Source organism: Otolemur garnettii, unplaced genomic scaffold, assembly GCF_000181295.1.
Source record: "Otolemur garnettii isolate 467f Iridium unplaced genomic scaffold, OtoGar3 scaffold00094, whole genome shotgun sequence".
NCBI lineage: Eukaryota > Metazoa > Chordata > Mammalia > Primates > Galagidae > Otolemur > Otolemur garnettii.
The window spans coordinates 4,926,621-4,942,773 of NW_003852489.1; the positions used below are offsets into that span (position 1 = coordinate 4,926,621).

The following is a 16,153-nucleotide window of genomic DNA, read 5'->3' on the forward strand; positions in this document are numbered from 1 at the left end:
GGGCGAGGCAGCATTTTCCTGGATGTTATCTGTAGAGGATGGCATGCTGGCTGCTCTGGGGGCCAAAGGACAGTAAGGTCCCCCACCCTGGGACCCAGCTCTCACTTCCAGCTGATTATAGCCTATGGCAGGGTCCATAACTTCCCCCAATTAGCCAGGGGCCAGGCCTATGGCCTTTCTGATAACCTGAGCTCCAGTGGCAGCCGCCATGGGGCCAGCTTATCTGGCCTCTCTTATCCTCACCCTTCCCCCACATACTCAGAGTTGGCCTGACTGCACAAGCAGATGAATAACCAGATTGTCCTGCAAGCTCAGCCAACAAGTCCAGCCCTACACCCACCACTTTCCCTGACTGGAGGAGGCCACAGCTGTTTTGCCCCCACTGGAGGGAAGGGCTGGGCCAGAGAGGACTCCTGACTCTAAGCTGCCAGCCAGTTCCCTACATGGCTGAGAGAGCTCTTGGCAGCAACATCTTTGCCCCATCCACATGTCCTAGGGTGGGTTCAGAGGGGCTCTTGCTTCCTAGAGCTTCTGGACCCATCCCCAGGGAGCCAGGCCATGGGTAGCACGCGTGGGCAGCCTGGTGGCCCTCTTTTCTCCGTCCCCTTTTAACTGAAAACTGCTGTAGCTGGGGGGTGGGGCAGTGCCCAGATCATCAATGTCTCCAACCAGCAAAATGGGGGAAAGCTGCAATTCCCTCAAGAGCCCCCACTGGCTAGGCCCAGGCCTCCTTATGTTCCTAGCATGAGTTAGGGAATGACTTCTCACCATATAAGTCCCCAGGCAGGAGGGACTGGCTTAGGCCACCCTGTGCAGGACTGTCTTGTGAACTGACAGAGCCTAGTGTGATTCAGATCCCTCTTCTCCTAACATGTTCAATTGATATAGTGAGGGAACTAAAAATTAAGTCTCTTCTCAGTGCCAGGACTTGGGAGCAGGGTGTGTGAAGAGGCCCAGCTCTGGCCAGACGGTTGGATGGAAGGCCTGCTTGTCTGCGAACTCAACTCTTCTATGGCTGTTCCATTAAAGTTCACCCCAAACCACACTTGGCTCAGTGGGTTTCTTTTAGTCCTCTAAGGCCTCCCTGGGGTCTCTGGGATATGTGAGCAGAGAAGGGGGTGACTGGGATGAGCGTTAGTAGTTGAGTAGTATCTGCTCAACAACCCTTTTCTCCCCCTTCTCCTGTCTCCTTGTGGCCGTTCACTTTAGGGCCAGAAATGAGAAGAGAGAGAACAAAGTCAGGAACTTGTCATTGGAGGTTCTAGCAGGCTTCATGAATACCCATCTTCACTTAACTGCGTTCCCACCTTGTGAGTTTGAAAAGAAAGGCAATTACAGAGTGTCCCAAAGATGAGAGAGGCTCTGCCAAGCTCTCTTCCCCACAGCAACTCCCTAGCACCTGGCAAGGGCCTGACTGGCACCTGACACCTCACTGCCTCTGGTAATAGTCAAGGAGCTTGGAGAATGGACTTAATCAGGTGCCACCCAAATTCCAGAGCAAAATTCTCCTTCCCCTTCCTACCTTCCACAGACACATGGAGGGGCCCACAGGACTCTGCTCAGCATTTGGAGAGGACCCTGATCCCAGCAACTCAAGGATAGACACCAATTGCAGCGTGATTTATTAGACAAGACGTGCACTTTTTGACAGGGCCTCAGTAACCACGGTTTCCTTCGCTGAACAGTACAGGACCAGGGTAAAAGGGCTTAAAGATAAGAAACAAAGTCTTCCCATGAGCTGATGAGGAAAGAAGAGAGGAAAGAGAGGCATCTCCTTTCTTCATCCTTCCCTAATACTCTGGGCCTCAGTTCACCCCATGCTGGAGGGGGGCTGACCAAAGGAAGCTGGGGGGCAGCATGTGTCACAGCCAGAAGTGGGCTGGGGCTAAGACTGTCCACTCAGGGTCAAATGCTCTGCTGGACCATCCACCTTCTCCCCACCCAAGATATGGTCACTGTTCAAGGCTCCTAGGGGTATGTTAAAAAATACAAAAGCGGATCCAATGTAGGATGTCATGTGCAAACATAGAAGGGGACTGAGCTTCTGCAGTCTCTCTCGGCCATAGCCCCCACTGACAGGTGTGGCAGAGGTCAGGGTACACCAAGGTGTTTTGGAGAAGGGTCTCTTCTCAATCCAGTTAGGATGGGTGGCTGCTGTCTCTAAGCTTAGGGAACATGGTTGATGAAAAGTGGAGCCGAGACTGAAGGGTAGGACCAGAGGGGGGCTTCTCCCCTCCTCCAGCAGGTGAATGGGCTGGCCAGTCAGAAGCAGGTTGCTGGTACCTACGGGAAGCCAGTAGGAAACAGGCTGAGGGGCTGACTCTCATTGGTGGGGAGAGGAGATCGGTAGCCGTCGAAGTTTCTCGGGATGCTGCCGCTGGTGGAACCGGAGCTGTTACTCAGAGTCTCGATGCTTCCCTCTCGCTGAAGTTCTGCAAGACAGAGGAGAGGGCCGGGCATGGTCAGAGTGGGGTGGGGCAGGGGGCACACTCCAGGCCAGACTGCCTGCCTTGAGGCACCATTCTGGGTCCACTGGAATCCTTCTGCTGGGGGCTACCCACCTGCTCCTCGGATGGGCAGGCAGCAGCCCAGGTCACAGGGAGGCTCAGCCAGGGGAGGGAGAGGCCCCCTTGGCTGACAGATTCCAGTTTTAGACTATGGTTTTCCCTGATGTGGGAAAGCCCCGAAGGCCAGAAGTGTGGCCACACTGATTAACTGTGTGGTCAGCTCTGCTCTTCACAAGGCACAGGTCGCACCTGCACAGGCACTCCTGCTCAGCCAGCATGCTTCCCAACTCCACAGATGAAGTGGAGGGGAAAAGTCAGGACATAGGAAGGGCCGCAGCTTCCCAGCCTGACCCATCCCTACCTCTCCTTGCCTGTCCCACCTGGCTGTGGAGTCTCCACTTTGGCTCACTTGTTCACTTGTTGTCACCCATACAATCTGCCTGCTGGCCAATCTGAGTTCATCTCTGGCACCTTCTGGAAAGTGTCCTGTTTCCAGAGGGGCCTGCTACAAGTGGGAGAGGGTCCTAATTTGTCTGGAGTGCCTCCTTTCTCCCTCCATCTCAGCCCCCAATTGTCCTGGGTGCCCCTCAGATCAACCTGGAAAGCAGGCAGGTTTCTGCCCTTCCTCCTTCCCTTGCTTGACCCCTGCACAGACACACTATTAGCTTGGCTATGACAACTTGGCCCATCTCATTCAGCGATGGGCACCTTAACTGCCCACCATCACTTGACCCAAGACAGGTATTGGGATAAGCAGGCTGGGAATATAAAATTCCCTACTTGCTGAATACGAGGAAGCAGAAATTGCTTCTTGGCTTTTTGAAGTGGCCAGATCCTACTGTCTTTCAGCCCCTCATAGCGGGCTCCAAGATGTGAGAACACACACACCCAGGCAGTCTCTAGGGTCTGTCGCAAGCCAACATTTGGTGACCTGCAACCTACCCTTCTTCAAGACTGCCTGTGACTGAGGGCATTTGGTCTGTCCACCTCAGGAGCATAAGACTTCAAGAAAGGTGCTTGAAACAGCAAGGTGTGCTCAAATATTACACCTGTCTGGCTCGAGACCTTGATCTCCAGCCTGTGCTCACTCGCAGGCCCCTGCCATGATATGCACAACACAGCTGGCTTCGGTTAGAGAATGAAGGGGTCATGGCCTTCACTCCTGGGCTGGCCGTCACCAGCCAGCCTGTAACTAACTGCTGTCCCTCACTCCCTGCAGGCCACCGTGAAGCATTGAGGCTGCCCAGCAGCAGCCACAGAACAGAGGGAGGGCAAGGAAGGCACCTGGGCCCAGGTGTGAGGGGCCCTCAGGATGCACCAGCCAAATCTGGGGCTCAGACTGGGCTGGATAGGGCACTGGAACACCAGAATCTCTTAACAGATTTTTTTTTTGGTAGAAACAGAGTCTCACTTTATCACCCATGGTAGAGTGCCGTGGCGTCACACAGCTCACAGCAACCTCCAACTCCTGGGCTTAGGTGATTCTCTTGCCTCAGCCTTCTGAGTAGCTGGGTCTTAACAGATTTGGGTTGTGGAAGGAGGGAGCTGTGTACATAAGCTGAGGGCCTGGCTCAGGTCCCTGATCTCTAAGAGATGCTGGCTGCCCTGTTGGGCCTTGACCTGGGAAAAGCCAAGAGTTATCTGGATATGGATAAGACAGGTGGCGGCTGGGCGGGATCTCTTTTTTCCTGGTCATTCTTCAGTCTCACCCTAATTTGGGGGCACAGACCATTGTGTCACGAAAGGGAGAGCATGGGAAAGCAAAGAGTAGACCATGGGAATTCTATATGGAAACTTCAGACTTCCAGAGGGTTCCCTCCATTCCCTCACTTTCCCCACAAGCCAAGCCAAGGAGTTTGCCGCAGTGGCCAGGGAGGACTTGCTCAGTTGGGTTTCAGAGGCCCGCGTCTTCATGCACTGCCATCCTGGCACTAGGGGGCGCTGGCAGCAGGGCCAGAGGGCAGAGAGTAGCACCAGCAGTAGCAAGGAAAGCAGGGGCTTCCTTAGGATCTGGACACCGGGTCCAAGGAGGAAAGCCCCAGATGAAGGAGCAGGATGGGGAAGATTACCCCTTTTTAGAGCTGAGCGTCAGCCCCAACAGCCTTGATGAAAAATGCCCCCTTGTCCACACTGCCAAGGAAGGCGAGAGAACCAAAGCCTGGGACCAAGCATGGCACCCCACTGCCCCTTGATGCGGGACCCCAGCAACAACCCAGCAGCCATGGTGACCCCACCACACAAGTCTGAGTGGACACACTCTATTCCATCCTGTGACAGTGCAGGGACAGTTGCCCAGGAGCTTATAAGATGAATCTGCTGCTTCTGGGGCCAGGTAAGCCGGAGCTGCCTCACTCCTATTTTCCTCCCCACTCCACATCCCAGGGCAACCCAGGCACGGAGTTTCTCTCTCCGCCACTGTCCTGGGTAGGCCCGCACAGTGCCTTATAGGTCTCCTGACTTATAAGAACCTCCATACCAAAGCCAGAGTGGTCTGTCTACAGCACAAACTTGCTTTCCTTCTGCTTAAAAATCTTCAGTGACTCCTAACAGTCCTGAGGATATTGACATCCCCCAGCATTACCAAATGGCCTTCCTATGACCTGTCCTCCAGACTCCACCTCACTAGCATTACCTACCCACTATGTCTGAGCAACCAAAGCAATCAGCCTGTGTGGATATGCACTTCTCCATCCTGGCTGCTTTAGGCTTCTGGGCCTGTGTTCAGACACATTCTTCTGACTGAAAGCCCTTCACAGGCTTCCTGGGTCCCAGCACGCCTCCTCATCTTCCAAAGATTAGCACAAATGGTCACTCTTCCATGAGCTCATCCTGTTCCCCTGGGAAAGCTGGCCAGGCCCCACCGTGTTCTGTGCTGACTCCTAGCCTAGGCCCTCCAACCCACCCTCCTAGGGCTCCCCATGCAGGTGGAGAGCCTTATATCTCTGTATCCCCAGTGGCAATCACAAGGCCCAGCAAATTGTTGGTGCTCCAAACATGTTTCTTGAATGGATGAATGAGTGAATGATGTGGGGAGGGGAAGTGGGGCCCATTCTTTGCCCTGGATTAATAATGAAAGGACCAGGGGTCTGGCTGCCCTGGGACAGTCTCCTGGGCACTTTTCTACACACCTTCTCTCACACCCTTTCTCCTCTTCCCACTGAGCACAGTGAGTGTGGCGGGGAGTAAAGCAGAGGAGGGCGCACGTAGGGTCACCCTCCAGACATCCCAGCCGCCCAGCCCTAGGAGCAAGCGGCAAATGGAAATGTGTGGCCTTACCTTCCTCCATCTCGAATGCATGCTTTGTTACTGTTGGGTTGCTCACGGACGCTGGGCTGTTGGCATTGTTTTTTTTTTCCTTTTTTTTTCCCTTTTGAAAAGAAAAGCATTGAGGAATCTTTTTGGAAAAGATATGGACAACGATTGAGAAGTACACTGATCTCTGCAAGCAGGTGAAGAGGGTGTAAGGAGGCATGGGTGTCACACTGGGGGAGGGTAAGCTTGCAGTGGAATTCTGCAGTCAAGGGGGACAGTGACATGCATGTATGGGGCCTGGGGACCAATCAGTCTTAGTGCCCCCAGAGATGAAGCTCTTGTGATGGCGCCAGGACCCCCTTCAGCAGAGGGGTGGGGGCAGAGGAGTGACACATTGAGCATGAGGAACAGCTCTGGGAAGGGAGAGACCAGGACCTGCAGCCCATGCAGTACCAGACAGGGTCCCATGCGGGTGGGCTGCTGGAAGAGGAAGGAGAGGGAGGCAGGCTGCACGGTTTTCAGGGCCACCTCCGGACATTCTGAGTCACTGGTCCCAGTTTCTGGCTGCTGCCCTCTTATTTCACCTCCAAGACTACCAAGCCTGGGCAGTTCTCTGGCAGTTGAGGTGGGATTGTGGGAAAAGTCCACCATAGATCCAGGCCCCAGGAGAGAGTGCAGGGGCTCTTGAAGGATAGGGGGTAAACAGGGGAAGTATCCCCAGTGGGTGTGGCAATTCTGGTGGGTAGAGAGGTTAGCTCTAAAATAGCCATTCCCCAGGTCCCCAAGTGTGTGTGTGTCGGGGGCGGGGGGTTAAGGAGTGGCTCCCAGGTAAGTGTCTTGACTCAGACATAAGATAATCTCATTATGGCCTCACACTCTCCAGGACTTGGTACCCTGAGTGGGAGATGCTATATCCCTGTCTTACAGGTGGCAAAACAAAGGAAGATGAGAAGCCACCAGCTGAAAGAACTGGCTCGGGTGCAGGCCACACAATGTTGACAACTCTAAGCGCCACTAAAACTGGACCCCAGGCTTAGCCAGGCTGTGTCTACCCATTCCCCCTGGGCCCTTTTTGGAAAAGGGGTCTATTGCCTACAGCTGCCCCTGTATACCACGGGCCAGGATGGGCAAGCCACAGTGGGTAGGGAGACAACGGACTCAGCAACAACTAAAGGGTGACACCTCAGCTCTCATGAAATGAGTGAAGGATGAGAAAGCCTGGCCTTCATGTTGCCCCCACTCCACACAGAGCGTGGACCTTGTTAAGGTGCAGCAAACCTGATTACCTGGGTGGGTATTTGGGGGGAGACACAGGGAGGGGTCATTCTCACTGGGCCATATAGGAGGAGCCTGTCCTTTCACGCCAGTGAGAAGTGGGAATGTTTCCCCAGCCTCAGAGAAGGCAGTGGGCGTTGTGAGGAAGGGCAGCTTAGGGAAGTAGATAGAGCACAGGCTCTGGCCACCTGCTACCTGAGAGACTATGGGCGTGCTGCTCAAATCTCTTGCCTCACGTTCCCAAACACGGGAATAACAATGTCTGTTTCATAGCCTGGTTGTAAGAATGAAATTAAATAATGCATGTAGAGTGCATCACAAAGTGCTTAACGCTTCCAGTCAGCAACTGAGTTATTATTGCTGCAATCAGATTAGTCACTGTGATTATCCACAGGACTTCAGGGTCCCTCTCCAGCTCCCTCCCAGCAGGTGTCTTTGCCATCTAGGCCCCCACCAGCTTGGCCTCCACTAGAGCTTGGGAAGGATTCTTTCTTTTTAATTAAGAAATGGCCCAGGGAGGAAGATGGCAGATATTTGTTTACAGCTTTTCATTTCCCTCCTTTCCTCTTTGCAAATACCCTCTTCCAAGATGGAAAATAAATTTCCAACCCTGTTGACATGCATTGATTTTTCCCTCCTGCATTCACCTCCCTGTTCTCCCACATTAGCAGGGGTTAAGACCCCTGCCTGGGCCAGGCCCAGTGAGAGGCCAGGGGAGTAGACAGCCACACAGCATGCAGCAGCCAGCCACACTGCCCTGTCTTGCCCAGTGCCTGGCTCAGAGATCTGCAACAAACAGAAACAGCTTCAGTTCCCTGTTGCTTGAGGGCTCTTGGGTGGGGAGTGAGGTATGAGTGTGAGTGGGGCAGGGACCCTCTGCTTGAGTCAAGGATTTACAGCATTTTCTCTTAAAGGGTTATATGGGAAGGACACATGACCTCTACAAGTTCAGCAAATTGATCCAAATGGGGTCATCCCCAAACAATCAACTTTGTCAGCAAGGGGCCTTCCGACAGGGCCTAGGGACCAGCTATGCAGAGTGGGGCTTAGAGACAGAGTCTCAGTACTGGCAGAGTTTGAATGTACTTCATGGGGCTAAGCGGAGCTGGCAGCTTCCCGGTGCTGGCACCTGGAAAGATGGCTGAGATGCCAACTAGGAGGTGGCCCTGGCAGACATGGCTAGGGGCTGCTTGTCTTACACCAGTCCTGGGCCTGGAAACTACTGCTGTCTCTTCCAGAGTGTAGTTGAGGAGGTGGGGGAGTGGGGCTGCAGCCATGAGAGTGGGCGAGTTGGCTGAGGTTGCCTCTAAAACCCTGACAGCTCTGTTGGAGACCACACTCTGGGTAGGAGCCAGCCTCAGCCCCCAGGGCACTTTTTAGGAGGTGAAAAGTGCAGCAGTTAAAGGCGGCAGCTATGGGGAGGCCTCGCTTCCCAAGCACTCAGCATACCCACCTCCCAGGCGCCAGCTCCCCTGCACCTTCCCTCTCCCTCCCGCTTCAGGCTGCACTCTGAAGTGTGGGGCTCCTCTCCCCCTTAGGCACCTCCCTCAGGCTGCAGAGTTGCACAGATGCCACAGACAAGGGTCCTCCTTACCTCCCAGCAGTGAGATAGTGGGAAGACTGAGGCAGGGCTGCACCTTGGGGGATAGTGAAGGGAGTCCCCCCAGCCCCCGCCTTTTTTTTTTTTTTTTTGCCAGCAAGGGGTCTGCACCCTACCCAAGCAAGAGGGAGGACAGCTTCTGTGAGCTGAGGGGCTGAGGATGAAAGCCTCTTCCTTGTTCTGATAACAGGCATCCTGGTTTGGGCTGCTGGAACCAGCCAGCAGATGAAAGCAGGGCTAACTCTGGCCTGTTGTTATCTCTGGGGCTTAACACCTAAGTTTGAGCAGACCCCCTGGCCCACTGCATCACACACTCTGGTGCTTTAGCCCATGCAGCCATGTTGCTGAGAGCTCTGCCATCAGTCTGAGTGCCGAGGTCTGGGCAGCCCCTCCTCGCCTAGCTTTTGTTCCTGACTCCTGAGACCTAGAATGTTGCAGAATGAGGCCAGGAGCTCATGGCTCAGGACACCTACAGCTGCTGCCTTTGGCCCCATGACCAGGCACAGGTACCCAATAGCCTCAGCAGCATTTTCTGGGAGACCTGAGATGTTCCTGGGCATCCACAGGCCCTAGAAGGTGACAGTTGTGACCAACATCTGGAAAGGGTTACTGCTGAGGAGGCTAAGGCAGGGAAGCGGAAGCCCTCTCTGTACCTGAGTTTCCACCAGAAAACTGGGGCAGACATGTGGCTTTTCCTACCCTAGCCAAAGAGAAAAGGTTCTCAGCCTCTGAAGCCCTTTCATGAGAGCAGGCCAGCACAGTGCTCACACCATGATGCAGGACTTAGAGGTAGGCTAGGTCCCAAAACTCTGGTGGGCACAGTGGAGACAGGGGCATGATGACAGGGGCTGTGTGCTGGAATGCTGGGGCCGGGGGCTGAGGCGCAGGAACTCAGGAGGGTCGGCCTCTCTCAGAGCCCTGCCCCATGGTCACCACGCTTGTCTCTCAGCTAGAGATGACTGTGTGCACGATGGAACTGTAGAACTGCTGAGAGCAATGGCAGTACACAGTCTGAGCCAGAGGGTGTGCAGGGCTGGCTGGGGTCTGGGGCCTTTCCCCCCAGAAAGACTGCCACACCTCACTCCCAGGAAACCCATGCTACCCAGCCCTCTTGGTCCTGGCTTCAAAGGGGAAGGCAGCAGGATCACCCAACCGGACTGCCTCAGCTCGTATCCCATGCCCAGTGGCCCTCTCAGTGCCCACTACTGCAACTGTAAATCCCGACCACAGCAGAGTATAGACACACACTATACACAGGGACAGAGAAGGCTGAGCTGAGCAGCTCATGTGTCCCTTATTTTGAGGTACTTGGTAACTCTGGCTGAAGCCAGGTTTATGGTCCACCAGATGGGGGAGAAGCCCTGACCCACACTCCCTATGGACAGCCAGAGGAGGGGTAGGGGAGGAGGGAGAGACTGTTTTAGCTGCAGTGCTGTCACAGATGTGCTGAATGACCTGAGCCAGTGACTTCACTTCTCGTCTGCTTGAGCGTCTATGGAACGGGGGCAGGGGGGGAGGGTCTACTCTAGTGACCCCACTGGGTGTGCAAGGCTCTAAAGAGAAAAGGACAAGTTGGGGCTTCAAGAAGCAGAACCCGCACTGAACACACATAGGAGACTCCTCAGGCAGAGGCCCCTGGGGACGCATTCCTCACCTGGGTGGGAGTGCTGAAATGCCCTTTCTGGCTCCAGGTGCACGGCATGCACAGTGGGCAGAGCCTTGGCAGATGCCATTTAAGGGTGACTCAGAGCTGAGCAGCACAGCAGACGTCCCTTTGGTGGTAGAGAACACCAGCCTGGTGCTGCGTGGGGGTGCTAATGAGGGGCCAGGAGGAATCTCAGGCACTGGCAAACAGGCCTACCCTGCACAGCTGTGGTGAGGAGACAGGGTTTGGAAAATCTCCCTTGGCACCAGGCACTGGGCAGCTGGCCTGGACCTGCCTGTCTGCTAAAGTCCAGCCTTGGGGCTTGAAAGACCCCACCCCAGCACCCAGGCAGGGGTCTCCACGAGCTATCCTGCAGACCACAGGAGAGTTGCTGTTCTTTGAATGCTGCTGGCCTGTAGACCAGAGTCACATCTGGTTCTCATTCAAATGTCCAAACGTAATTAAATTCTCTACGACGCAGCAGAAGAGTTTGGAAAGATGTGGCTTTCCCCCCCTTCAGTCAAGGTTAAGAAATCTCAGTCCCTCACTCCCCCAGCAGACTCACCCTCCTCCCTCCCATTGGTCTGTCCTATTCTGTGAAGGTCAAGGACTGTGCTCTTATCTGTTTTCAAGAGCTTACGGGGCAGGGACCAGCATGGGACATAAAGAGCCCCCCAGCTGTCCTTGTCACCCACCTGAGGTGAGTAACAGCAGAGACCAAAGCCTGCTTGCAGCTGAGTAGGTCCAAACACTGGGGGCTGGTAGCAGTGGGGATGTTAGTGTCCACTCCTCCTCAGAGGGCTTCCCCCAGCTCTGAGGAGACAGCACTGTGCCCAGGCTCACTTCAGTGACACACCAGTGTCCTTCCGCTGATGAGACATGAGGATGTCCCATAGTACCCTGGTGAGGGAATCCCCTTGTCACAGCTCCTCATGTAGGAAGTGCTTCAGAGTTACAATTCTGGAATCTTTGGGACAAGGAGCCCTGGCCTGACCCTACAGTACCTCTTCCCTCTCACCTTGGGACAGCTGCAAGGAGGTGCCCCTCCCCCATACACGAAGGAAGAGCGATGGGAGAAATGATGGTGGGGTGAGTCTCACAGACAAGGTCAGGAGTGGCATCTGAGCCCCCTCGAGGGATTTCTAGACCTCCATGTCTCACAGGATTGCTCGTCATTTCTGGCCTGTAAGGGCTCTGAACATGCTAAGGGACAGCAGGGCCCAAGTGTGGGTGTGGGGGTGTCCCGCTCCCTTGAAAGGAGACCCATTAACCCCAGGCCTCGGAGCGTCTCCTCAGCCTCCTGCTCAGGACTTCCCCAAATCCAGGCAGCCCTAGATGGGCCGCATGCCCCGGCCTTCTTCTCCACCTGAGTATCTTCAGTTTATGGCTTCTTTTCACTCGAGGATTTATGACTTTCATGGTAATGGGTTCCATTCTACTTTCTTTATGGCTATTTTTCTAATCATTGTAGTACAGGCTTTTTGAAAGTCTTACTAAGTGGGAGTATTTCTCCTTTAGAAACAAACTATCCCACAAGTAATAGCTTAATAGGGGTGGGGACGCTACCCAGAGACGAATGGGGGTCGGGGAGGGGATGAGCAGGGCAGGGGTAGGAGAGAAGCTTCTGGATTAAATAGCGCTGTGCCGAGGTCCCTTTAAGACTCTAGGCCAGCTCCTGTGTTACAGTCCCACATGCTGCTCATAAACATTCCTACCAGAGAGCTCCGACCACATACAGGCACACAGGCATTTGTGTGCCAAAGAATGCTCACCCTGGGGACAGGCACATGCACACACAAGGTGGTGTGAACCAACCAATCCTAGTATCATTGACCTGGTCCTAAAAAGGAATAGGGATTTTTTTTTTTTGTATGTTTCCAAGTGGTAAACTTGACCTTTGTAATGGATTTTGTTTCTTGGTGGCGTTTAGTTCCAGCTCCATGTGTCTGGTAGCCTTTACATCAGTGATCAAGGAACCCACCCCAGTTCTCAGTCCAGATGTCCTAGGCCAAGCCTGGCAGAAGGAATTGTGTTGGGGCAAGGTCTCTGTTGCCCCCTCGGGGCCCCAGCCCGTGTTCTTGGCTCCACACACTGTAGCTGGGAGAGCCCCACAATCTCAATTAATTGCGGTGGCGCTGCCGCCTGTCCAGATGAAAAAGGCTGGGCTGATGCTGGGTTTGCCTTTGTGCTGCGTTCACAGACTGGCTGCTGGTGCCGGGGCTCTATTCATTATTCAATTCAGCTAGCTCAGACGAGCCTTTCCATTTGTTCCTCCAGGAGGAATAACAAATCTAGAAATGCAATTCCACTTTGGTGTATTAAGATATTGATTTGCCTGTCGGGTGGAAGTGCATTTGTTCTGTCAGCCCTCCCCTGGGTAAGAAGGGGTTAACCAAATGTTTATCACAAGGCTGGCTTCAGAGTTGAAAGTAATGTGATCAGTAATGAATTTTGTGTTACATTAGGTTGTATAAATGGACAGACAAGCGCAGACAACAAGTGGCCAGGAGTCGGGGCTAATCTAATGATGTAAAAATAGAGACAGCACCAATTATACTAGGGGCCAGCTCCAGGCTCCTGCAGGGACTGCAAATGAATAGGTACAAATCAAATTACTCACTAATAGACGCACTACAAGAGGGGCAGTCAATGGTAAATGCATTAGAGCCTAGTGACCTCTCTGCTCTGCACAGCAGAGTCCGAAAATTTGACTTCCATCTTCAAAGTGGGGGGCAGGGAGTGGTGTTCTCAAAGAAACTCTTGTCGGGTGAAGGATGACAACTACTCCCTATCCCAAACCAGTCCCCTGCCAAAGGGACCTCCTGTCTGAGCTGACCTCTTGCCCTCAGTCCAGTGCCTCTTGAGCCTGGGCACCAGGGGTGGGAGGGCACCCTCATGAGAGATGAGAAGGGCAGTGGGGCAAAGCCTTCCCCGTGGGCAAAGACAGGAAGTTACATACCCAAACACTTCACAGCCATGTGCCTCTCAGGGGTGAAGTTTTTTACTGCTACATCAAGAGCTGTGTCTGAATTGAAAATAAAATATTTCTTTAAAGAGGATCACGAAATGGACCTTTAAGAGCGTAGCATGAACTGACATCAAAGTGAACAGATATCAAAATCTGGTTTGACCACTGAGAGCTCTGCAGGGGGTGTAGTTTGTTCCAGGGCACGGCACATCTAGGCATTCGCCGATTTCTCACTAGCCTGAACAGGTGTCATCATTTGCTCTATTCCTCCTCCCCAGTCCAGCCCACTGAGATCCTGTATTCCTGCCCACCTCCCGGGGCTCGGGTAGGGAAAGACGTGGACATAAAGCCTGTATCTTGGGCAGTCCCTCAGGTTTCTTCCTCTGCTCAGGTTCCGTGGATTTAGAAAATGGGCTGAAGTTCAAAGTGCTTGGCAGTGTGGCTGGGCTGCTTAGGGAAGGATCATGGAGACGTGCTCAAATGCATTAGCTACATGCTCATATTCAGCTCTCAGTGGCATGGGGATGAGTAAAGTATGAAACCAAAGAAACTCCAAGCCTTCCAAGGACCCAGCCCATGCCTGGATGGAGGCAGGGCCCTGGCAGGCTTAGCCCACACTTCCCCAACCACCCCTAGAGCCAGCACCAAACAGCTGCACACATCAAAGTGGAGGTGGCAGGTGGGTGCTGGCCAACTGGAGCCTGGAGACAATGGGAACATTCCAGAAAAATGAACTAGGGGGTATAGAATGGAAAAGTTATCCTAAACAAATGAAGCAACTAGACGGTGATTCTCCCTAAACTCAATTAAGCACACAGAGGGGCAGAGCTGCTGCCAATGGCGTTACACTAAATAAAACACACACGCACGGAATGAAGGTAGGGCTGTGAAGCCTGGTGCTGGGGGACTCTGCCAGCTAATTAATAAATGCCTTGTGCAGTGGGCCTGCAGGTTGCTGGGGGCGTGGGTGGGGTAGAAAGAGAAGTGGGCAGGGACAAATAACCAAAAGTCAGAGGTTGGAAAACTGCTCTAAAATACCCCCTTTCCTTTAACATCAATCAGATCGGCCTGTCCTGCTTGCTCAGTATAGCACTTTCCATTCCTTCTAGGAGTATAGGCTCTGGACTCCCGAAGGGTCAGAGGGTCATTTTCAACCTTCCTTTTCTGATAGTTCCTGGGTCTTCCTCTCTAACCAGCTCCTGCCCTGAGGGGTGGTCTGCATACCTCAGACCATCTTCTGGGACAGCAGAGGGGCTAAGGCGGGGGCAGAAGGGAAAGGTGGGCATTTAACCATCCATGACATGCTCAACTTTGTTCAGATCTCATACCTCTCAGAAAGGTCAATGGTTAGAGGTGAGCACTCTCGCAGAGAAGGAGGAACGGAGAGAAATCCTCCCTCCTGTTAACCATTTACTTATGTTAACGCTTCCAGAGGAGGGCCCTTGTTCTGGGGGTCCAACGGCCCTCCTCCGACCCCTCTGTCCAAGACTGCACATTTTCCACAGTAACTCCTGCTTCCATGTTGGGGCGACATCTAGAAAGGGGACTCTGAAAGGTCACCAGTGAGGTCACACCGGCCCTTCCTCCCTGTTGACAGGAATCAGTGTGCCTTGGTAAAAGAGCTGAAGTAGACTTTAGGCAACTAAAACATATAAAGAGAAACTTTTCAGCCCTAACCTCCCACTACAGTTCTTGCTGGGGCCTCCAGTCACCTTAGGGAAGAAGAAGGTTGCATGCGGAGGAGAGGGAGAGAGGAGGAGAGAGAAAGAGTGCAAGACCGAAAACAATCTACCTAGAATCAGATTTGAGGTCTGGCCAGAAACGAACAAGTGTGTCTTTGAAGCATGATAATTATTCCCATTGCTTCGGCTGGTTTTCATTTACCTCTCAGAGGCCACAAAAACCCATTTAGTCATTCAACAAACATTAACTGAAGGTCAGCTTAGCTCCCACTCCAGTACAGGATGCTAGGCAGGGAGAAGGCTGGTAGTTAAGAGGTAACAAAGGTGAATCAGACTTGGTCCAAGGAACTGGAAGTAAACACACTCCTGGCAGCATAGGTGAAGGAGGGGCTGAAGGGACCACCAGAGCTGGCCCTTCCCCTCCTGGCCGACAGAAGGGAACTGGCCATTGCTATTAGGGGAAAAGATAACATACACTACCTGCCCAGGGCCAAGTATCCAGTGAGTAGGTGATGCAGAAGTTGAGAGGGGCGGAAGAGAGAGCCAGTAAGAATGTGTGCATCTGGCTGCATGGTCAGGGCAAGTGTCGCTAAGGAGAAGAGATTTGAGCTTGGTCTAAAATGACTGGGGAGAGAGGGAGGGCAGTGGTCCCTTCCAGCTGATGCTGGTAGAGCCAGGTGAACAGGGCAGGTGTTGGGAGGCTGGGGTCATATGTTTAAATAAAGGTGGTGACATGAAGAGGGGCTTACTGTGGAAGGGAAGTGGGAGATCAGGCAGGAGCAGCAGGTGGGAAGGCCTGGAGCACTGGAAACAGGCGCCTGGAGGGTGAATGTGCCGGCCCTGGGCACTCTCTCAGCAGGGCAGTGAGACAGGCCCTGAGAGTGAGTCCCCTTCCTCTTATGGGATCCCCTCTTAGTTTGACATTACTCCCATCCTGATCAGCTGAAAGTGGCAGGATGTGAAGAACTGGAAACTCTTCTCAGTGTCTTATTTTAATCCCATGTCTTTTAGATACGGTCTCACTTCAAGTCTTTCATTTCCGCCATTGTAAACTGGAGAGAGGGACCTCTACCTGGTGGCCCTGTGATGGTTAGACGACATTTATGTGCTGAGCAGAGTCAGAAGCCCACAAGCCCTTGGGAGGTGCGGCCGCTGTTGGTGTTGAGAGGAGCTGATGAGATGGCACCTGATGCTCAGCATGGCAGAGCAGTGGCCAGGACGTCA

General features: G+C 53.4%; 1 protein-coding gene across 1 annotated transcript in view; it reads right to left on the reverse strand.

The window, feature by feature from the left end:
• Nucleotides 1-1,601: 1,601 nt before the first annotated feature.
• BCAS3 (BCAS3, microtubule associated cell migration factor) overlaps nt 1,602-16,153 on the reverse strand; it is a 611,572-nt gene continuing 597,020 nt past the window's right edge. Inside the window, exons 23-24 of the mRNA XM_023516602.1 lie at nt 13,239-13,304; nt 1,602-2,432 (exon numbers count right to left, since the gene is read on the reverse strand). Of these exons, the coding sequence (XP_023372370.1) occupies nt 2,284-2,432; nt 13,239-13,304 (215 nt within the window). The 3' untranslated portion in view covers nt 1,602-2,283. The remainder of the gene's footprint in view (nt 2,433-13,238; nt 13,305-16,153) is intronic.